Here is a 23910-nt window from a genome sequence, read left to right as displayed (position 1 = left end):
TGATTACCTGCGGCCAGGTAATCACAGACTGCCATGAAACCAACAGAAACCAACAGAAGTCACTAACAGCCCGCCGTCCACAAAGGCGTGGTTTATGTGTCTGATTCATATTTATGGCCTGCAGCAACTTCCTGTCAGGAAACAGCAGAGTGTTGGACAGTTAGCTTCGAGGTGTAAGCCTGGCCCCTCTCTGGGTTTGAGGCTGGGCAGATTTGAATGTGGTGTAATTTAAAGACACAGAACATGTATGTGTGGTGTTGTTTAGTTAGAGGTGAGTAAAATGTGTGTCTGGCTCATAAACGGTGTTTCCTGAGCAGAGGTGTGAACTTTGAGCTCTCCGTGCTGAGGTCTGTCACCTGCTGTTGCGTGACGGAGGACAGCGATGACGGAGCACCTTCTGAAAATTCTCATTGTCGGTGATGGAAACGTCGGCAAGTCTTCCTTTGTTCATCGCTACGTCAGCGGACAGTTCAACAAGACCTACAAGATGACGGTGGGAGGTAGGGCTGCTTTACTCTTTTGAGTCTTTGAAACATTGGCAGGGTCTGCGTGGTGTGTTTGGGTGCCCTGAGACTTTGCATGGTCATCAGAAAACTTCAGAAGTCATGTTAGAAATAGCAGGCACTAACCTGAAACTGGTTTTTATATCGTAGAGGAGCAGACTGATGTTCATGTAAAATCTGAAGACAGATGGAATATAAAAGTGGATCCACCACTTTGGTCCTGACTGAGAAAACAAAAACCATCAGACTGTCGCGCAGCTCCTGCTTTGGGCTCATGTTACACCAGATCATGACTTAAAAGATCTTAACGTTTATCTGTCCCACCACGATTGTCTCGTTCCCTTCACCTCTTCCTGAATTAGAAATTTTTCAGAGAAGTCGTGTTATTCAAGGAAATTTGCTTACTGTGGGAGTTCCCTTTAAACCGTTCCTCAAGGGACCTTATATTTATTATACACACACAAAGTGGGTTTTTAATTTAATTCATTTCAACTTATATATGTCTCCCAAACTGGAAGCTGGTTCCACAGAAGAGGGGCCTGAAAACTGAAGGCTCTGCCTCCCATTCTACTTTTAAATACTCTAGGAACAACAAGTAGGCCTGCAGAGCGAGAGCGAAGTGCTCTAATAGGGTGATATGGTACTACAAGGTCATTAAGATAAGATGGGGCCTGATTATTTAAGACCTTGTATGTGAGGAGCAGGATTTTGAATTCTGGATTTAACAGGAAGCCAAAACAGGAGAAATCTGCTCTCTCTTTGTTGAAGGAGCTCTGTAACTTGTCCTCTAGCACCACCGTCAGGTCAAAATGTATTTTTCATCTCAGGACCTCGGCTGTTTTTAACTTTATGATCTAAAACTTTGTTTCTTACACAAATAGCTGGAGTTGATTTTCAGACTTTGTCCTTTGGTTTGCTTTGACTGGCGACTTCAGTCCGCCGGTCTCTACAGCTGCATTTGAACCCATCACATCAGGAGCGCTCCTCCTTTTAAACCAAAGCTCCAGGAAATAATGAGGTTCACAGTCTCTCTGCACGAGTTGAATCAAATGAAGAGGAGATCACTGATTATTTCACAGCCTTCAATCTGTTTGCACGATTAGAAACTGGGGATTAGTCACTTGATTCAGACCCCAGGTGTACAAAATACTGAATGAATAATTACAGGATGAGACACGTTGTTAATTTCAATGTTTATACATACCTGGAAGCAACTGAGAATGAGTGCAGGTTCAGCTGGACGAAACCAGCTCTCACTTCTTTGCGCTTAATGAATAATTTCACAGAGGTTTCACTTCAGAAGAAGCAAAGTGAAACTTTGAGTTTATTTTCATATTTTCCTGTGTAGATGTGCCTTCAGTGGCGTTTCATTTCTCTCTTGCTGCGTCTCTAAAACAGACTGTTTCCTTTTGCAGTGGATTTCTCCGTTAAGCTGCTGCACTGGTCGGATAAAGAGAAAGTCCGACTGCAACTCTGGGACATCGCAGGTACAAAGAAAGTTTGGCTTCAGCTTTTTTAGCCTTAGTGGGTCAGCTGATGCTAAGACTGGTTAAATGACGTAAAACAAAAACTTGACTTGAGAAAAAGATTAAAACCAGCAGACATGACACGGTGTGCAGGTAGAACAACAGCAAACGTTTGAAGTTTGAGTCAGTGTGCTCTACAAGCTTCTGGAGGCTTTGGTGCACCTGTTTAGAAACTGCTTTGTCTACCTGACATAAAGGGCTGTGTTTGAACTGAACATCTTCAATCTGTTTAACAACAATACACTCAAACAAATAATGAAACAAAAAAACTAAACTGAACATTTTCAGACAGGAAGAAAACTGAAAGCAATTAAAAATAGTTCAAAATAAAATAAAAATTAAATTCAAAATATCTAACGCCTCTGCATTATTGACTGGGTCATGGATGGATGGATGCATTGGTGACACACTGACCTTTGCCTTGTCTCTTCAGGCCAAGAGCGTTTCATATCCATGACCAGGATCTACTATAAAGGGGCGCTGGGCTGTGTGGTGATGTTTGATGTCACCAGTTCCTCCAGTTTCTCCAGCTGTCGCCACTGGAAAGAGGACCTGGACAATAAGGCCATGCTGCCCAACGGAGACTCCATCCCCTGCATCCTAGTTGCTAACAAGGTGATTGAGTGCATCCAGCTAATGAAGGATCCACCAGGAAGCTTTGAGGTTCAGGCTAATGAGCACAGGCTGCTAACATGCAGTGAGTCACCTGACTATAAACTCAGTCTTTCTGCTTCGGTCTGTTTGCAGTGCGACCTCGCTCACAGGGCTGTCTCTGCAGACACCATCGACAAGTTCAGCAAAGCCCACGGCTTCATTACATGGATGGAGACTTCAGTCAAAGACAACAAGAACGTTGGAGAAGCCACGAGGTAGGAAGAGAACATCAGAGGCAGAGCTCAGAGAATTCATTTTTAGGAATTTAGAGTTAAACCTGGACCAATCCAGTAGAATCCCACATCTCAGTTTTGTGTTATGTGCAGTTTTATTCAATAAAATGTAACATGCAAGAAGGAAATTAGCTTATGTTAGCACCTGCTGAAGCTGGAATCAACCTGAAGAGTCAGGCTACGTTCACTCTGCAGGTCTTGATGCTCAATTCAGATTTTTTGATCAAATCAGATTTTTTTGTCTGCTCGTTCACACTACAAATAAAATGCGACAGCAAACGCGCTCTAGTGTGAACGCTCAAAGCGGCCGCATGCGCAAAAGAAGACGTCACACACAACGCGCTCTGTTTAGACCCCGAGCAACAGTATGTTTGACTGATGGTCTTAATATAAAGACTTCGGACCTCATGTTTCCCAATTTTTGCTTTAAGTTATTTTGTTATTTACATAATAATGTAGATAACCTAATAATGATCCTTACTGCTGCTTCAAAGGATAGCTGCAGATTTCTGTCAGAATCTGCAGATTATACAGTACAAATAAAATGTTCACGTTTCTCCAACGTTGTCTTCCCAGCAGTTTCACTGGATGGACAGGAAGCGTTCACGATGTCTTCTCCGGCGCTGATAATTGGCGTCTGTCTTGTGTCAGTGACGTAAAAGACGGATTTAATGCGACGTGACCATCAAACAGCAGTCGCTCTCTAAAACATCAGATATGTATCGGATTCAGGACCACATACGAAAGTGACCCAGGTCGGATTTGGAAATATCGGATTTGTCACACCATGATCAGATATGGGTCGCGTAGGGTCAAAAAAATCGGATTTGATGCGCTTTCGCCTGCAGTGTGAACGTAGCCATGTCTGTAGCTCCTCTGAGGTCCTCCTCCTCAATAACACCTGTGGGGGAGGGGGCGTTTCTATAACTCACCAGTTTGTATTATTAGGGGCGTGGCCTCTTTCACTGACACAGCCAGCTGTAACTGCTAGCTGTCTGCTAGCTTTTAAATAGCTAACAACTTCATATTTGCTTCCCTGGTTTAAATGGAACGACGGCTTTATTCTTTAAAGATGATGCTCTGAATGTTGGAGGGACGTCCTGCAACAGCTTGTTTTCTCCGATCATTGAAATTACTGAAGCTCAGAGCGAGCAGCTCAAAGAGTTTCTGACCAGGTCATCGTCTCGCAGGTTTTGGTGGTTTTGGCTGGAAACAGCTGAGATGTTTTTGAACATTATCGAGGTATCCAGGCCGTCTTTCCTTTGACACAAAGATCTAAGATCTAAAGCAAGAGAGAAAAAGAGTATTAAACAGAAAATTCAATCTGATCAATCAGGAAAACACATCATTAAAGCTGTGAAATCTGTGGCGTTTCAGGATGCTGGTGCAGGAGATTCTGTCGGTTCAGTCCACCATGGACCCGATTCACAGACCTGAAGTCCGAGTTTATCCTCACCCGGACTCAGAGTTCAACAGAAGCTCAGGAGGAGAACGAGGCTGCTGCTGAAACCACGAGCATCACTCGGAGCACAGCAGGAAGTACTCTTCATGTGCACGTGAAGTGTAGGACTGTGAACTGTCTCGGAGCTGATTCTGGCTCTCCCACCTTTAATAGTTTCATTTTGAGTTAAAGGTGTAAATTAAACCAAGTTCAAATAAAGATCCGGGCCTCGCCTAAAGCGAGAAGCAACACTAAGGACAAACACGGGTATATGTTTCACTGCTGTGATCAGAAACAGGTGAGACACGTTAAAGGTCCGATGACGTGACGCCGAGTGGGGAGCACAGGAAAGGTGCTGGAGACAATGGTGAACAGGAAAAGCTTTTCAAACACACAGCACATGACCTTAGCGTGTTTAGCGGTTTGTACGCTGCACCCTGATGAGAACAAACCAGCCTCACACAGCAGAAACACAGTCGAGGCTTCTGCCACAACTTCACCTACATCCAAGGTGCCCAGAGAAGGAAACTAAGAGATTGAAGCTCCAGAAACACTCACATACATTCATATTAAACACCTTCGTCAATTAACTTTATTCATTTCAGCTTCGTCAGTCCTGATCCACATGAGTTTGAGAGTCCTGGGTGGGGACCCAAACCTGATCTTTGACTAAACCTCTGGAGAGTAAAAGAAGTCGAAGAAAAGACGTGAAATGATGATGACATACTAAATAATGAATGACACACACCTCCAGCCTCCAGCAGAGGCACACGAGCTAACAAAAGAAAAGGTCTGGTTCAAACCTTTTAAACTGAAAAGGTTAAATTCGTGTTTGGGAATCAGCAGGTGTGCCACCCAGGTAAGCAATGCGAAGCAGAGGCTGAACACGGAAAGGTGGCGTTCAGCGTAGGCGTGGGGACCAGAAGGAGCACATGGAAGGTGAGTGTATCGTGAGAGAACGAGGTGCAGAGCGTGCTCGGTGCAGCCGTCCATCATCTCCCATCACGCTGAGTCGTCCCGACACGTGGCGTCCCCGTGCTGGCGGCGAGGCGTGTGTGAGTGGGTGCTGCACAGCATCAGTGGGACATGCACAGGAGCTCCGACCTGCTGCGAGAAATTCTGCTTTGAATTTTTACACTTTTACTCTTGCTGACAGTTTTTAGCTTCTTTTATTTTTCAGGTTGTCTCCTTGTTTCATTACCTGTTTTACTCTGGCAGTTACCTTCCCTCTGCGTTTCAGTTTGTTTACTTCCTGCCTCTGTCTGTTTCCCTCCTCCTGTGTTTCCCTTCTGTTTCTCAGTGCCTCAGGTTGATTCCTTTGAGCTTATTTGGACTTTCTGGGGGTTTCCAGGATAACCAGCATGCTTTGTGTATTTCCTTTTGCCTGACCTGATGTCATCTGCATTTGTATCCAGTTGTAGCACAGAAACATTTTTCAAAGAAGGCCTTCGGACTGTTTTTCTAGATCTGATTAATAAACATGCTAAAAAGTCAAATACCATCTTATGATTACCCAACTAAGTAAAGTAAAGATAATCAGGCTTATCCTCCCAGGGTGTCATTTGTTTCAGTGAGAGCCAGAGAAACCTGAGAAATTCTTAGCTTGGATTTGGAGCAGGTTCATAAAATGGTCATATTAAGCTTTGGTAAAATTACTTTAATCCCCCAAACAATTGCAGTGAGTAATATCAGGAAACCACAGCCACGTGATCAATAAACTACTTCAGCTTCAAAGAGACCCTCACCACCTCACGCTGTTTTAGTCCATCTGAATTTATGCATAAAGTCAATGTAAATTTCCCCGATGAACATTGATAACATCTGAATTCATGCAGGTTAAAGTATTTCAACTTTAAGCTACTGCAAAAAATGTCCCATCAGCTGCAGGACGACCTAACTGACTCCATCGCCAGCACTCTTTGGTTCACTTTTAAACAGAGCTCAGAAAACATCCAGTGTGACGGGGCGTGGGGCGGCTGCAGCTGATACACCTGAGCTCAATCAGCTCATCACGCCTCCCCTGCATAAAAGGAGTGGACTGGGTCCAGAGTTATTGTTGTTGCCGCTGAAAAGCTGCATCGCAGGCATGTTTAGACGACAACCAGAAATAAAAGGAAACTGCTGAAAAGTGTTGAAACATGGTTGGATCCATCATGCATCTTTTACATGCAGAAAACAGAAACCCTGGAAGCTTCTATAACTTCCAGCTGTGGGACTAATACAGGCTAAAGGCTGTCTTCTCTTATCACACTGGCTGAGTGGGCTTTCAACTCAAATGAATTCTCACGTTAGGCGTGAGGACGTCATAGCGGTGAGAAAACCATTTAATTCCAGAGTCAGAATCTTTGAGATGGTTTAATTCTATCGAAGTATAAAGTTTTTCTTTCCATGTTTTTGACCTGTCTTTGGGTTTAGCTGAAGAGTCCAACAATGATCTGCTCCTTTTCCTGTATGCTTGGATCGACTGGTTTTCCATTACAATCTGGTACTACCTAACGTGTGTGGCTGTTGTCATAGCAACACGTCTCGCATGTGCGATACAACAAAGGTGGACATCAAGGTGACGATATACCTGCTGCTTGGTCGTGCGGGTCGTTTTTAGCTCCTGAACTGGGTTTCAGGTAGTTTTTAGCATCTAAATCTGAACAGCAGTGGAAAGCGACGCAGAAGCCATAAAGGTGGAACCACAGCTATTAGCATCCTGCAGCTTTAAGATTTCATTGTTCGGCACCCCCATACTCCGGGTCGCGGAGTATGGGGGTGCCTACTGGGGTCAGCGGGGGAGGGGTCACTTGCCCCTCCCTTCCTTCCCACCCCATCTCCAGCTGCCTCCCTCTTCCCGCTCCACCACAACCACCCACACATGCAGGGCCTTGGAGTAGGGGTGTGTCACCAGGGGAGGCTACCCCCCCCCCTCTGCCTCTGCCTCAATTTTATCCCACAACTTAGACATTCACATTACTCACACTCTCATTACACATACATATAGAATCTTGGGGGTGGGCATGATACACGGAGTCCAAATTACCATCAGGGTGTACACCTCACCCCTGGCATCGTTGCCCACCTCTCAATTTTAAATACACGTAGACATTGAGGGCTAGCAGGAGGGACCATGCGCTTACCTGCTGCTGTCTGGCAGGTAGCTCCATGCCCTCCTGGGTTTTAAATGCACCTTAGAACACACATGCATCAACACTACAATGAGCGGGTGGAGGGAGGTTTGGAGTCTTCTCTCACCCCCATTCTCTGCGACCTGCTGGAGCGGGGGGGCTAGGAGGAGGAGTTGGCCGTCCGACTGCGGTCTGGAGTGTGGAGCCTCCCTGCTGCTGCGGAGTCGGGGCGGTCTGCCTCCCCCCACCGCAGGGAAAAGGGTAACACCACCTGGGTCTGGGTGCAGTTCCCCCTCCAGGGGCAAGGGTACCTAGACCTGGTTTGTAGAGTACGCTTGGGGAGTGTGATCGTGTGTACAGCGTCTCTTTATGTCTGTCTCCACGTTGGTTGAGTGTGGAGTAAGTGCATATGAGAGCATGAGGGTAGGAATGGATGTTTGTGTCTGTGTGTGCCTGTATGTCTGTGTCTATATGTCAGGTTGGGTATCAGACGCCACCTCTCTGGGGACACCTCAGGCCCTCCAAGGTTTGGAGGCCTATCTCCCCCCACCACCACTTCCCCTACCAGTGGCGGACTCCCTCAGACATCGGTGCGTTGGTGGTTCTTTGTGTCCGGGGATGGGCGTCCAGGTACACACCGGCTCACTCCTTGGCGGCCGCTTATCGGGGCCTGGAGCCTGGGGCTCGCTCGGGCCACTTCGGAGGTGGGGTGCCCCCGGCCTCTCGGCCTGGGGCTCGGTCACTCAGGCACGGCTGGCTGCCGGCGGAGCTCACGGGCACGTCACTGCAACTCCCCCTGGCTTCTGCTCCGCGGCTGCTGAGTGAGCCCTCATCTGGGACTCTCCTCAGCTCTTTCTGGGACAGTGGCGCGGCTGCCCCTCTGTTGGTCTTCCTTGGTCTCTTGTGTTCTGGGGGCCTCTGGATGTCTGGAGTTTTGATCTCCTCCATACCTGCTTCATGCCCTGGAGGACGGGGCTGTGGCCCCCCCACACCCTCTAGCAGATCATTACATGAAGGAACCTTTTAAAAACAAGCGCGTCCATGCTCACAGGTGTACACACGGGTGATCACACCCACAAACTACACCCTTTTTGGCTCCTACCTCAAAGCACACTGTGTTCTGTTGATCTTATGTGCTGCACAATAATGTTTAATATTTAGTATTTACGGTCATATTCCCATATAGGGCTTTGGAGTTGACGTCACGCCGCAATGCATTGTGGGAGCGCGGCGCCATTTTCGGGGTCTACGATCCAAACAAACTCACTGTTGGAACGGCGACGACGACAAGAAACATGTTTAAAAGCAGCTCAAAAGAAAACGGACGGTATAGAGACCGATTGCGTCCAGAGGCGAAGCAGCGGTATTTGAAAAAAAATAGAGTGCATCGCAAATCTGGACCCATACGACATACGGCAGTGGAGTAAAGACCCAGACGACTTACCGCCACTGTCCTACCCCGATATCTTCACCTATCTTGTTTGTGGAGTAAGCGCTTACACAGCGAACCAGTTTCGTAATTACAAGTCACTGGAGGCGCACATCCAATTTACAAATGGCTGGGTGCAAGATTTGGCTATTTTCAAGCCGCCAAACTCTGAGTACGTCGTCAAAGTAAGTCAGCTGGAGTGCACCGAGTGAAATAGCCATTTTCCACCCCCCACCATAATTAATGTTATACATTTATCAGTAAACTGCTAAAATATCGTTACCATATTATATGCCCATAATTGTAAAGTAGATGCAAATTAACACATTGATAATCGGGCAAATTATTAATGCCAATTTGTGTCCTCCCTGTCTCCTCCTGCGAATCTTTACATAGCACATATGTCTGCAAAGTCACTCCATTTGATGTTTGATCGCAATTTCTATAACTTCCGAGACCACCAACGATGATATTATTCAGCTATAAAGTGTGATGTGAACATATTTAGAACTTACCGGAATGAAAATGTCTTGAGCACACCAGCTGATATCTGGAGACGTAACAGAACTTGATATCAGCTCGTCTCACGGCTGCTATCCAGGCTAGACGCCTTCGTTTGGTAATATCCGATACATGAGCTCCTTCATGTTGCTTCCAGGTTGGGAAAGCATAAAAAGACAATCCAAACTTATTCCCGTGCCGGTCGTAAGATCAAACATTGCAGCCGACCACACAGCAAGTACGAACCATGGCTATGCTTTGGCTCCTTACTTAGACCCCCAAAATGGCGGATCGGGCCAAAATCCTTTCCACGCCCACCCCCGTGACATCACGCTCCAAAGCCCTATATCATTGTGATGTTGTTTATTCTATTACTCTTGTTCTCTTCTGCTTGTTTTCTTTTTTCTTTCTCAGCAGGTGATCCAGGTGATCGATAGATGCATTTTCTTTTTCTTTTTCTCTGCCCGTTCTGTTGGTTTTTGTCTTTTGCCCTTCTCCCCCGTCCCTCTTCTCAGCTGTTTCTCTTTCCCTCTTTCTTTCTCCCCTTCTTTCCCCCAGTCAAGTCTGTCCCGTATTCAGTAAGTGAAAATAAAATAAACAATAAAAGGTGAATCAAATGGACCATTACGGCAAGGCTGGGATGGTCCATTTGGTAAAGTAAATCCGTTGGGCATCTTTCTTTGCCTTTAGACAACAATTCTGATGCAAAAGAGCCAAACGGGACAGGCAAAAAAAAAAGAAAAAAAATTTCATTGTTCAGACCCAGAAGATTCATTTATGTTTACACAGTCTATGGTTTACTTCCTGTTTTATTTTGAAGGTTTGTTGTGTGGTTTTCTTCCCTCCTTTCGTCTTCCTCCTGCTCTTATTAGCGTGTGATTATTATCCTTCCTTCTGATCTTCTCCTTTGGCTCCTTTAGCTTACTGTTCCACCCTCTCTGCGGTCCTCTTTCTAAAAACAATCAAACTGCTGCAGCTTTGGTTTGTCATAAATCAGGAGGCAACGTGACGGTCTGCAGTCAGTGTGAGGTTTCTGTAACTGATTAAACACACTTTAAATGTTTCCCCGTCACTGGAGGCGTTAATATTCACCAGTGAGCTCTGAGCTCAGAGCTGGAAACCCTCAGAGAGGAGGCCGAATGTTGGACAGATGGAGCTCCTGTCTGTGTGTCAGCCTGTCATGGCCACCCCACAGCTCACAGCAGGGGGGGGGGGCAGTACCAGGCTCCTCAGAGGAGCTCTTTAGCCGTTAATGGACACAGTGTTGAGAGCGCTTTTCTCCTCCTCTCACTGAGGGGGCCCTGCTAAAGATGCTTTCGCCCATTTTACATGGTCGCAGAGGATTCATCATGGCTTCATGGACAGGTCGCCTCGCCCCACATATTCAGGTGGCCGGGCTGCAGGAGGCTTCTGAGAGCCCCAAATACTGGAGCTGATAATTATGGCCTATATTGTGCAGTGACCCGGCCCAATGCACTGAATGCACAGGTGTCATCCTGCTCATCGTCACATAACAAGGTGTATGTAAACAAGCCCACACAGGCAGCAGACTGCAGCTGAAGTACAGTTTATTAGAGGGTTATAGAGGCTGCAGTGCACACATCTGGGGCTTTATGCATTAGCAGCAACGATTTCTGGCACAACTTCAGCTACTTCCAAGGTGCATGGAGAGGATGAAAGAATTCACAATGCAAGAACTCCAGCAACACTTAAGGGAAGATGAACAACTTTAATAATTGACCAACGCGTTTCAGTTTGTGGCTGTTACGGGTTCGGAAAAGTTCAGTCAAACAATGGTTTATTGAGTACACGCGTGGGAAGATGTATACTGCAACACCAGCATCGATCTTCCCCGAACAGCTCAATTCAGAATGGTTTCATTCATCAGGGTTACGCCCCTTCATGCGTCACAAATGAACATGATATGCATCAGTTACCAGAGGTGTGGACTCGAGTCACATGACTTGGACTCGAGTCAGACTCGAGTCATTAATTTTATGACTTTAGACTTGACTTGAAAAAATGTTCTAAGACTTGTGACTTGACTTGGACTTTTACACCAATGACCTGGGACTTGAATTGGACTTGAACCGGTTTACTTGAAAAGACTTGATATTTTACCCCAAATATAAAATTTAACATGCATATTATATAGAGATTGAAAATGTGACGTCATTCACGGGTAGAACCGCAAAGGATTCTGGGAACTCGTGGCAAGCGGTACTAGCGCACGCAGGCTTTCAATTAAAATCAGTTAAACAGCGATAAAAAGAAACACAAAAATGTCAAGAAGCTGTTGTATTATTAACTGCAATAGCCGGTCGCATGACAGCCACGGGAAGCCGACGGGTAAAGAGATCGGTTGTTATCGGATTACGACGTTGAAGAGAAATTGTTCGAGCCATGTTTCCGAAGTGACAAAGACGCGACGGGTGGCCTGGATTGCAGCCATTCAAAGACCAAATATAACGTCCCAGAACACTCCAGCTCACAGGTTAGTCTGCTCCAAGCATTTACACGAAGGTCAGTCTGCTGTTGTAGTTAATGCGTCATTTTCATAACATAATTGGTGATATAGGTTACAAGCAAGTCTGGCGCTGAACAGAAATGGTCGCGCTATGCTCCTTTGTTTATTGTGCATAAATAGTGAATTGTCCTGACACAATATTGCGTTTCGCTTCTGTTATTATGGTACATTGACAAAAACATATACTTTTATTCACAGGATAAAACAGGTTTTTTGTATCACTAATTGCCCAGTACGATTACAGCATACAGTATTATTGTCACTGCTACATTTCTGTGATGCTACCAGAAATTATTTCCACTACTAATTAATTACCGTTGAGCTCAAAGGTCCTATTAATAAACGGTTAAGGAATGTGTATTTATCACGACGATTTGTGAGACTGGTAAACTTATGATACGTACGATGGTCTTTCGTTCTACACGGTGCATTTCAAGGTCCTGCACCCATCCGTCGGTAAACTGTACCTGGGCTTGTTGCAGTGACCGGAAGTTACTAAACTTCATGAGTGTGTGCACTCACTCCAAGAACCGTATGATTATAAATATGCATATAAATATGCTAAGATGAGATAGCTGACTTCATCTAACTAGCAAATGTTGTCCAGGCTACGTTGGTGATGCAGTTGTTTTTTTTAAATGATATTTTTAAAAAAAATATCATTTATTTATGTATGATATTTTTGTCATGCGATTTCAAAGCCGGTCCTACAACCGCATCCAAGAATAACATGCAGCTTATCTCAGAACTGTCGGTGAAAATTATTCTTGGAGCTAGGTTTAATTGAGCTGCATTTTAAAGAGGTGCAATTTCACAATTTGTGTATATTTTCTAAGTTCACTATTTTGTCATGTGTTGAGAAAAACACAGATTAAAAAATTACATGGTCTAATATTTACATTTAGCATAACTGCAACATTATTTTTTCGTTTTTTTTTTAAAGACTCGAAAGGACTTGAAATTCAAAGTTTCAGACTTGTGACTTTACTCGGACTTTTACACCAGTGACTTGAGACTCGACTCTGACTTGCCTGACATTACTTGAGACTTACTTGAGACTTGCAAAACAATGACTTGGTCCCACCTCTGTCAGTTACAGTAAATGGTCAATCTTAAACCCCTAAAATTAGACAAAGAAGTTCCTTTTTCTATCACACCTTCCAAACAAGGCAATAAGTTGCAAGCCTAAATGGTCCCTGAGGGCTTGTCCTTTTCTTGACTTGTCTTCTGTCACCTGTTACAGGAAACAGAAAAAAATTCAAATTAACCAATCAAAACTTCATAGATAGATCAGCTGACATATAACAGGTAGGTATTGGTTAATTGGTTAATAGTAAATACTGGACTAGATCATTAATGATGAGGGCAAGGGGAGGAGACATGACCCCCACCTATCTCAAAAAAACACATGCGCAAAATACATAATAATACTATGACTGTACAAAAGAAAAGGGGGGGGACAAAGGGCAGTATTTAATAATAAAAGGAGGTTGGGCCAGCAGTTGAATTAAAAACAAGAGGACATCATCACATGGGAACATATTTGTTAAAAGGTCCTAATTTATGTCTCTAAAATGTAGACTTAAGATGAGATGTAGATGCTACTCCTTCTTTGGCTGAAAAAATAAATACAATTAATTAAATAAACATTACCCGTGTGAGAACAATTTAACTGATAAAATTAGAATAAAAACATAAAAAATAAAAAAGGTTCAGTTCACAAAAACTCATTGATAGAAAAGTCCTCATTCATACCTCTGGGGTGCAGACTCTTAAAGTGGAGCATGCAAAATGCTTCTCTTTTTGTCTGGATAAAATTAATATGACCACCTCTTTGGTTTAGTTTAATGGCTTCAATGCCTAGAAAAAATAATGGGGAATATGGATGTTTATCATTGGAGCGTCTTGCAACAGGGCTGGTTCGATCACTCCTCTTGATCGAACTTTTGTGTTCATTAATTCGATCTTTCAGCGGGCGCGATGTTTCTCCTGTGTATATTTTATTGCACGGGCACTGTATCATGTAGATTACATTTTTTTTTTGTGATTAATATTTTATTGTACTTTTAGAACACTACAGTCCACTGCGGAGACAGATTACATCACATAAAAAAACATCAGCATAGCAGCAGAACAGTAGAGAATACCAAACCAAAATGAGGGGGGCAAACAAAGCAAGAGATAAACAAAAGCATGAAAAAAAAAAAAAAAAAAAAAAAAACCACGAAAGGAACAAAACAAAAACAGCCAGCCTTTGACTATGTGGGTCTTACTGCATGCCACACTCTGACATCCCTGAGAGTGCTTCGTCAGAATTCCAATGTCTGTCCCACTCTAAGGTCTAGTCTGTTCGTTTTATTCTGGACAGATATGGATCCCACTTCAGATGGAAACTCTCCACTTTATTCAGGAGCCTGTATGAGAGTTGTTCTAGTGCAGCAAGTCTCCCTAGTTGAATATGCCATACAGAGACAGGTGGGGTGGAAGGGGCCTTCCACTGGGAGATAATGAGTTTACGCCCCAGCATCAATGCAGCCTTAGGTGGAGCATAGTTAAGGAGTGATGGGTCTCCCAAAACAAATAGTCTTGGTGAAAAAGGAATATCCCATCGTATGGTTGATTTGATAAAGTCATGTATCTCAGTCCAAAAGATTTGGGTTTTAGGACAGCTCCAAATCATATGGGTCAATGTGCCTACCCCAGTCTGACATCTCCAGCATTCAGGGGACTGAATGAGGTTCGCCCTATACAGTCTGTGTGGCGACCAGTAAATTCGGTGTAGTAATTTAAATTGGATTAGTGTCCTTCTAAGTTCCCTGGACACCTTTTTACTATTCTGCAACATTGCAGTCCATTCCTGATCTGTAAAAGCCACACCAAGGTCAGATTCCCAAGCTAACCGGAGGGCAGGTAGTCCTTTACTCGTGCCCGTAACAAGCATTGAGTAATATTTAGAGACTTCACGACCCCCCCCCCCCCCCCCCCAAAGATTTTTTTGATGTAGCTGAGATATTCAATATTTGGAGGTGGTGTGGAGGAGGAACCAAAGGTTTTGAGCAATAAGTGCCGGAGCTGCAAGTACCTCCAAAACTGACTTTATGGCAACTGAAACTGTGCTTTAAGGTCGTTGAAGGACTTGAGAATCCTCCCCTGATACAGGTCTCCGAGAACAAGTATCCCTCTCTGGACCCACAGTCTCCAGAAAAACGGAAACTTATTAATGCAGAGTTTGGGATTGAGCCATATGAAAGCCTCAGTATGAAGGTGGGAGTTAAAATTTAGTAGCAAGGCCACCTTCTTCCAGACCGTCTGCAGGAAAGAAAGAATGGGGTGGGTTTGTATATCTGGTGGGAGCTTGGTGGTTAAAATGTGCATCGGAGGGAGTGGTGAGCACAAAGTACTCTCCAGACTAAGCCATGGGGGGGCTCGTTCTGGAGGGAGGGCCAGTGAACCATGTGTCTCAGACTGAAAGCATAATGGTAAAATAGTAGATTTGGGACCCCCAGGCCACCCGACTCCACTGGCTGCTGTAGCTTTTTAAGCTTTATTCTAGGGCGTCTGTTGTTCCATATGAATTGGTTGCATAATCTGTCAAATTGATGGAAATATTTTGATGGGATTTTTAGCGGGAGTGTTTGTAGTAGGTAATTAAATTTTGGAGCACAATTCATTTTGATGATGTTAACTTTACCCCAAAGGGTGAGAAACAAAGGGGACCATCTAATTATGTCGGTTCTGAACTTGTCCAATAGAGGTTCAAAATTAGCCTGAACTATGTTGTATAACAAACGGAGGAATGTAATGCCCAAGTATTTAATACCAGTCTGAGGCCAGCTGAAATCCCCTGGCTGGAACAGGGTTTTGGGGCAGAAGGCTGTCAGAGGGAGCGCTTCAGACTTTGACCAATTTACTCTATATCCTGATATATTAGAGAACCGGTTAATAATTCTTAAGAGAGCAGGTAGAGATCGTTCAGGCTGTGATATTAGGACCAGGCCGTCATCAGCATAGAGCATCAACTTGTGATTATTATTGTGGACCTGGATACCTGGAAAATCAGGGTCTCTACGTATTGTCGCTGCCAGAGGCTCTAAAGCTAAAGCAAAAAGCAGAGGACTCAGTGGGCAGTCCTGTCTTCTACCTCTGTGGCGGTCGAAGGACTGTGATATAATACGGTTCGTTAGTATTGATGCTCTTGGATTGTTGTAGAGAAGTTTGACCCACCTTATGAATTTTGGGCCAAAGCCAAATGCTTCCATTACACAAAATAGAAAACGCCACTCTACCCTGTCGAATGCTTTCTCTGCATCCAGGGAGAGGGCTATAGCTGGAGAAAAGTCCCCCGTAGGGGATTTATTCTGGGTTGCCCACATAATATCAATTAGGCGTCTAATATTATCGGCAGAGCAGCGAGTCCGAATAAAACCAACTTGGTCGGGGTGTATTAAGTAAGTCATGACCTTATCTAATCTGGTTGCTAGTAACTTGGCTAAAATTTTGCAATCGCAATTGATCAAGCTTATTGGCCTGTAACTCTTACAGTCAAGCGGGTCTTTGTTTTTCTTTAAGACAAGGGAAATAAGTGCCTCTGACAGTGTTGGTGGCAGGCTGCCCTTATCCAGGGCCTCCTCAAACATTTGCAGGAGTAAAGGGGAAAGCTCCTCTGCAAAGTTCCTGTAAAACTCTGCTGTAAACCCATCCAACCCAGGGGCCTTGTCAATTGGGAGATCTTTGATTACCCTTAAGATCTCTTCCTTTGAAATTGGGGCGTCCAGGGAGTCCACCTGTGTCCTAGAGAGAGTTGGGAGGTTGAGGGGGGAGAGAAAACTGTTAATTTCTTGAGAGTCTGCTTGTATTTCTGAGGAGTAGAGTTGCATATAGAAATCTCTGAAGGCTTCATTCACTTCAGAGGGTTTTGACACCATAGTGCCATCCTGTGCTCTAATTGCTGCTATGATAGTCTGAGCTTCTTTTTGTTTAATATATCTTGCAAGCAGTTTGCCAGGTTTATCTCCATCTTCGAAGCATTTCTGCCCGAAATAGAGAAAACTCCATTTTCTGAGTCAAAATTGAGTTAAACTCATATTTAAGTCTAGTTAGGTGGGTCAGATTTGCCGAGCTCATGTCTGCCTTAAAAGCGGCTTCAGCTATGGCAATCTTCCTCTCCAGGTCTATCTGCTTGGACAGAGCAGTTCTTTTCTTATATGAGGCATGCTGGATGATGAACCCTCTAATAAAGGCTTTCAAAGCTTCCCATGCTACACCCGCACTGGGAGCTGTAGAGAGGTTAATTTCTATATAAGAATTGATCTGCTCTCTTAAGGAGTGGAAAAAGTTGGGATCATGTAAAAGGGTTGAGTTTAGCCTCCATCTGGGAGACTTGGGGGGGTACCAAATGAGCTCAGATGCAGGAGCACCGAGGCGTGGTCAGAAACGCGTATACTACCAATAGAGCAGGACATTGCTGAGGGCATGATAGAATTTGACACAAGAAAATAATCTATTCTTGACAGAGTGTTGTGGGGGGCAGAATAAAAGGTGTAATCTCTGGTGGATGGGTTGAATACTCTCCATACGTCCACCAAACCCAAGGTCCTACACATTTTTATAGCGACCGAAGCTGATCTAGAGTGTCGCTGTGAGGGAGTGCTTCGATCCAGTATATCATCCATGACCAAATTGAAGTCCCCTGCTATCAGGATTGGGTAGTCGCCCATATCACTAATTTTGCATTCCAAGTTTCCAAAGAAGGTGGGGTCGTCGATGTTTGGTGCATAGACATTGCTTAAATTCATCCTATGGCCTTGAATCTCAGCCAAGAGTATCAATGTCCGCCCATCTTCATCCTTAACCATCCGGGAGCATTTAAACTGTAACTGCTTATGAATTAAAATTGTGACACCCCTACTCTGACTGCTGCCACACGAAAAGAATACCTGACCCACCCAATCACGGCAAAGTTTATCTGACTCTTGGGGAGACAAGTGAGTCTCTTGAAGAAAGACAACGTCAACTTTTTTTGATTTGATAAATGTCATGATCTTCTTTTTTTTGATTGGATGGTTAAGGCCCTTTACATTCCAGGTCATCAAAGTAAGGGCCCTTTGTTGCTTATTCGCCATCATGCAATACGTATCAGACGCATAGCAGTGGGGTAACTTATTATTAGAACCAGGAGTTCAGTACCGAGTGGACAATATTTGGAAGGCTGGCTGTAAGAAAAATGGGGGGGTTTGGAAGTAAATAAAAATAACAACTGATAAACATTTAAACAGATACGTCTGGGGCAACCGAGAACACTAGTCACCCTCAGGTGGGCTATGAGCCCCAGCAGGGCCGGCCCGTGGCATAGGCCGTATAGGCAAATGCTAAGGGCGCCGTCCATCAGGGGGCGCCACGCCAGTGCCATAAATGTTGAAAAAAAAAAAAAAGTTGGTACTATTAATTCTAAATACAAAAAATAATCCCACGTTAATTAAAATGCAAAGTAAAGTTTATTTAATAGAAACATTATTTGTTACAACATTACGCCCCCCCCCCCCTCCCCGCACGGTGCGCCCCCTCCCTTCCCGTATCATGGTTCCTTTTGGACGTCACCACATCAAAAAATCAACACAAGATGTCAAAACGGCCAAAACTGTCAGGTGCCCAGGGAAGAAAAAAGAGAAAAGAAGAGGAGGAGAAACGAGAAAAAGACAGAGGTAGGTAACGTTAGCCTACATGAAATTATTTGTCTGAATGTGATAGTAACCTAAATTTTTAGCATTAAGCTAATGTTACATGATTCGCTAATTGCTAATCAATAAATAGCTAGTTAACTGTTTTAACGTCAGTTAATATTGTGGAGGGGGCTAAATTGTTATGGAAAATAATAATGTAACGTTAGGTAATTACAGTACTCCCACCTTTCCCACCATTCCTCATTTGTATTCATCTTTTAAGCAGGTGTTTTTTGTTTACATTGTTATTGCCTTCTGGTTAGCTAACGTTTACCCTGCAGGTAATAGTCACTTTTCCACCCCTGTATATATTATAGTTGTAAGCCTAGTTGTTAAAGTGCACATCATTAATGTTAATTAAGCAATATCACATGAGAGGGAATGCTGTTTTTTAATATGAGCACTGCTGTGATTCGGTCAAAGATAATCATAACATAACATTCTCATATGATATTATACTGTTACTTTGCATTCTGCTATTCAGCATTTCACTGTAATGATGACAATAAATTGAATCTAATCTAATTTGCATATCAGTTAACATCATATATATATCTCTTTGGTTTTTCATTTATATTATATCATTTCATTTTATTCCTGGAATCATGTTTTTATTATTAGACTTTAATACTCAGTGGTGTCACATACTCCTCTCTTCAGATGCACTGTTGAAGTTTCTAAATCCCACCCCTGGGCCATCTACCACATCTACCGCTGCTGCCTCCACTTCAGCAGCACAACCCAGCCATGATGCAGCAGCATCAAGCGGTCTTCCTGTTGCCTTATTTATATTGTATTTTTAATTTATTTTATCCAACTTGTTGACACGTTTTATTGTGTTTATGTATGTAAAATTTATTGTATTTCATATATTCATTTTTTATTTTTTGTATTCATTTATTTATTCATATCTTTTTTTATCTTGTTAATTATTCTGATTGTGAATTTGCTTTCTTTAAGTAAAAAAAAAAGAAGGTCAAAGACAAAGCTATTCGGTTTCTTGTGAGTACATACACTACACTGCCGATGTAGGGGGGCGCCACCTAAAATCTTGCCTAGGGCGCCAGATTGGTTAGGGCCGGGCCTGAGCCCCAGAAAGCAAAACATAAACTTGATGGTCCGTGACTCTAACCAGTCGAACAGTCATAAACAGGACCCGTCGCCAGCAGCAGCAGCATATTAAGTCGTCGTAATATGAGGAAAACAGTCATTCTGGGACTTAGCTAACTGAACAGACCTCTATGCAGGTTGGTTAGCACTGTCCCCTGACAAACTGAAAAGGGCTTCATGACAACTGAATTACTAAAAGAGGAATTTAACAGTCTTAGTGAGCTTCTCTACCAAGCAGATTGTGTTGTATTCTCAAAAGTAGCACAACTGAATAAATCAAATAAAGCTGTGAAGCCCTATAATATTGAAACTAAACAGTTAAGAGGTGCAAAGTATAGCGTGTTAATTAACGCTAGGGCGAAAAGAAAGAGAAAAAAAAAGGGTAGTGTTTAAATCCAAGCCCTGACTGTAAATAACTCAAGGTAAAGACAGAATGTAGTCCTGGGCTTTTTTGGGGTCAGTAAACTCACGTCTGCCCTCTGTCATTTCCATGCGACACGGATGCCACAGGGAATCTTTGAGTGCCTCTGAGAGACGAGCTGAGGACATGGAAAGTCTCAGTCAGTTAATAGATGCTGATTTTGCTTTCATCATGCTTTTATCAAAGATGGCGAGCACTCGCTGATTTCCACCTCTATTTGGAGCTTTGTTTCCCCCCCCAACAGATCAGACGATGACGTGCGGCCTGGCTCGCTGTGATGCTCGGAGGCAGCAGCGTGGGAGGTTCACATCGGCCCGTGTGGGCGGGCTCGCTGAGCCCCCTCGCTCTTGTCATAGTTACATCCCAGAGAGGGAGGAATGGCGAGCCTGAGTCACGATCAGGGCCTGGCTTCAGGCCACAGGAACTCCCAAAGCAGCGTCTGTTCCTCGTCTTATTTTCAGCACGCTTTTCCTCCGGTCTGTCGTCACGACCTGGCCTCAGATCTGAACATACTGGAGTCCCCGCTTTGCTGCTTCTCAGTGAGGGCGCCCATCCCACAGACATTGGCCCAGTTTTATTTATACAGCACCAGGAGACTGGAGGTCTTCTCAGGAAGCTTTGCATTTTAAGGTAAAGATGCTGAAATATCAGACGATCTCCTACACGCAGCACAGGAAACAGCAGGAAGGAAGAACTCCTGACCAGCCCAGTGAGGTTGGTTTTCCAGTTCGTACGAAGCTCTGCGAGTGCGAGGGCCCCTGCAGGTTCCAAAGTGCTGGCTGAGCAAAGTTCTTCAGGCGGCCTCTGAGAGGACTGAGAAAACACAAGACTCAAAAACTCCCTCAGCTGTCGAGCTTTTATTCTGAATATCTGAATCCTGCTGTGCTCTCTCGTTAGCCTTACCTGCAAACAGGTGTACGTTTTCAAATTACACCAGGGATATCAACTCATTTGGCTCAAAACATGCCAGTTAACCTAACCAGTGGCTTATTCCTGTGAAGGGCTGCCTACCTGTCCAGGTTGAAGGAGGTGGAGCGCAATCACGCCTTGCGGCCTTAAAGTCTGTGCTCTCTCTGCTGTTGTGTTGTCGGGCTGTGAGCTGCAAAGCTACAGCCGGCTGTGTGCTTACAGCAACCGTGTGTGAAAAGTGGTCATCAAAGAGATGCTGAAAAGCGCGTTCATGGAAACATCGTCGGGTCTGCTGTGATATGTTTACAATAAGACTTATGGTCCCGAACCTCTGCGCACAGCGTCTGCAGGTCGGGGCTTTCATCTTTATGCAGGACTGTAAGCTGTCATCTGTGAGGCGTGAGCGGTGTTTGTTTTTAACATAGTTCACGGTGGAGAACAGCTGCCGACATAATGTGGATCCGAAGATCCATAACTGGCCTACCTGGGGTTGAAAGTCTCGATAAATGCGCGGCGTTTCTGCGGGTATACCGGTGTTGTGCCAAAAAGTGATTGTCTGCCAAAAACTGATTTCCGGTATTTGCCAAAAACTGATTGCTCGTATTTAAACTGCTATAAGTAACTTGTTGGGCTATAATATGTGAAACATATGTCAAATGCATCCCTCACGGATGACATAAAGTCATCTTGAGCCACAAACAACATTTGTGTAACAAGGTAGTCGCAATCAGTTTTTGGCAGTGACTTTTATATAACCTTTATTTATGCAGTTAAAAAATCTCATTAACATTAAAAATGTCTTTTGTAAGAGTAAGTTGGCCAAGAGGACAGAAGAAATGGCAGCAAATATTACAATAGTTCAGTAAAAATATTTGAAGTGGGGATAAAGGACCGGATTGGTTATAATGTAAGTACAACAACACAGAGTTGTAAAGATACTTGAAAAACGGATAATTTTTTAATTCTATATATAACCTCTTTGTAAACCCTGTTCACCGAAGTCTATTTACGAACATACGTAAAGATATTACACATAAAAAACACACAGAAACATTGGAAATCAGTTTTTGGCACAACACCGGCTACCGCAAGCGTGACGCTTATTTTGAGCGATGAAAAAATAATAAGATATAATTTTATTTTTATATTTCAAAATCACAATAATCTTCCAATTTAGAACTACAAGTTAAAAAAGAACTAAACACAAATAAAAGACACTTCAGCTAAATACTTCTAATTTATTTTCCCAAACCACCCGGAACCGCAGCATAAGGACTAAAGAACCGCAGGTTGCCGACCCCTGGTCTAACCCCTGCGAGTCATCGTACAGTTTGAGGAGGAGCTGATTAACGCGACTGAAAAAATCGCACAGTGGCTGTGTCCCAATTCAGGGTCTGCACGCTTGAAGTATGCATTTTGAGTGCGGTTACGTCACCGCCACGCGACGACGGCTGTCCCAATTTGAAGTGTACTCCAAATGCGCCGTCGATTTCCCCAAATATCAATCATGGTCCGGTGCACGCTTCGTGGTCCCATATATCCCACAATTCATAGCGCGGCGGTGGGTGCGGATAATTTTGCCGCAAAATACGGCAGAAGGGAGCGGCCGAAGAGGGTTTTTTTGTTTTTTCAAAACTTTATTGAAATTATAAAGCAAACAGTCAGTCATTCCAGTTCAGTTTGTACAGTAGACATACAAGGCAAATAAGAGTAACAATATACAGCACAATGAAATAAGAAGGATAAATAAATAAAGGATAGAAAAGAAAAAAAAGGGGGGGGGGGGGGATGTGACAGACTTCATAACAACTTTGTACTTGAAAATTGTGACAGCTCATTCATTAAACATTTCTGAATGAATTTCAATCAATGATAAACCTTTTTTATTGGAAGTTAATTTAATAGAGTTTAAGTAATATTCAATTTCAATCAAAGACAAATTAAATGATGGGGTTGAGTTTTGAAATTGACATTTATGTATGTGGAAGTTCCCTAATAAGATGGAGCGGCCGAAGAGTGAACTGTCAAAAGTACTGAATATGACGTCACTTATTTATGTGCGAATGTTTAATAATTAAAGTCAGTCATATATCCACAAACACAACAAGCTGAAAGTCAGTGATTTTATATATATATATATATATATATATGTACATATATATATATATATATATATATATATATATATATATATATATATATATATATATATATATATATATATATATGGTAGTTAATGAATTGAATCGGAGCACTAGGTGCGGTGACTCCCAAGCTAGGCGAGTGGCTCCAGCAGATATATATATATATATATATATATATATATATATATATATATATATATATATATATATATATATATATATATATAATTAACACCCAGCACGCCCCTGCGGGCGGTTTATCCTTCAAGTTCGGGTCCTCTACCAGAGGCCTGGGAGCTTGAGGGTCCTGCGCTCTTCTGGACAGAGATCTCCGATGTTGTTCCCGGGATCTGCTGGAGCCACTCGCCTAGCTTGGGAGTCACCGCACCTAGTGCTCCGATTACCACGGGGACCACCGTTACCTTCACCCTCCACATCCTCTCGAGCTCTTCTCTGAGCCCTTGGTATTTCTCCAGCTTCTCGTGTTCCTTCTTCCTGATATTGCTGTCATTGGGAACCGCTACATCGATCACTACGGCCGTCTTCTTCTGTTTGTCTACCACCACTATGTCCGGTTGGTTAGCCACCACCATCTTGTCCGTCTGTATCTGGAAGTCCCACAGGATCTTAGCTCGGTCATTCTCCACCACCCTTGGGGGCATCTCCCATTTTGACCTCGG

At 43.7% G+C, this 23910-nt stretch overlaps 2 protein-coding genes across 6 annotated transcripts; one reads left to right on the top strand and one right to left on the bottom strand.

Moving 5' to 3' along the window:
* Positions 1–165: 165 nt before the first annotated feature.
* Positions 166–4556, top strand: LOC309697861 (ras-related protein Rab-7L1-like). Of its 2 annotated transcripts, XM_082520073.1 has the most exons (6): positions 191–245; positions 318–500; positions 1919–1990; positions 2463–2644; positions 2777–2898; positions 4294–4556. In XM_082520073.1, exons 2-6 carry the CDS (start codon positions 383–385, stop codon positions 4421–4423), a joined length of 624 nt encoding a protein of 207 aa, XP_082376199.1. In that variant the 5' UTR covers positions 191–245; positions 318–382; the 3' UTR covers positions 4424–4556. The 2 variants fall into 2 exon arrangements, with proteins under 2 accessions (XP_082376198.1, XP_082376199.1); XM_082520072.1 differs by having other exon boundaries at positions 166–500.
* A 6774-nt stretch (positions 4557–11330) lies between these two features.
* Positions 11331–23910, bottom strand: LOC309697868 (uncharacterized protein). Of its 4 annotated transcripts, none has more exons than XR_014273937.1 (3): positions 23653–23910; positions 12930–13161; positions 11331–11427 (listed from the first exon to the last, which is right to left on the bottom strand). XR_014273937.1 is itself a non-coding variant. In XM_082520085.1 (2 exons), exons 1-2 carry the CDS (start codon positions 23890–23892, stop codon positions 13054–13056), a joined length of 348 nt encoding a protein of 115 aa, XP_082376211.1. In that variant the 5' UTR covers positions 23893–23910; the 3' UTR covers positions 11331–13053. The 4 variants fall into 4 exon arrangements, 1 of the variants encoding a protein (XP_082376211.1); XR_014273938.1 differs by lacking the exon at positions 23653–23910 and adding an exon at positions 21189–21790; XR_014273939.1 differs by lacking the exon at positions 23653–23910 and adding an exon at positions 20227–20692.

Source organism: Aulonocara stuartgranti, assembly GCF_965226115.1.
Source record: "Aulonocara stuartgranti genome assembly, chromosome: 20".
Lineage (NCBI taxonomy): Eukaryota > Metazoa > Chordata > Actinopteri > Cichliformes > Cichlidae > Aulonocara > Aulonocara stuartgranti.
Note: the sequence above shows the minus strand (reverse complement) of the source record. Positions and strands in the feature narration are given on the sequence as shown.

Bases quoted from the DNA above. Each gene is read 5' to 3' on its own strand.
- LOC309697861 (XM_082520072.1), top strand. From the start codon at position 383: ATGACGGAGCACCTTCTGAAAATTCTCATTGTCGGTGATGGAAACGTC. The intron at 1,991-2,462 runs GTACAAAGAAAG...TTGTCTCTTCAG, and splicing joins GCAACTCTGGGACATCGCAG to GCCAAGAGCGTTTCATATCC. The intron at 2,899-4,293 runs GTAGGAAGAGAA...GTGGCGTTTCAG, and splicing joins AACGTTGGAGAAGCCACGAG to GATGCTGGTGCAGGAGATTC.
- LOC309697868 (XM_082520085.1), bottom strand. From the start codon at position 23,892: ATGCCCCCAAGGGTGGTGGAGAATGACCGAGCTAAGATCCTGTGGGAC. The intron at 13,162-23,652 runs GTAACGGTGGTC...TTCCTGTAACAG, and splicing joins AGAGGATGTGGAGGGTGAAG to GTGACAGAAGACAAGTCAAG.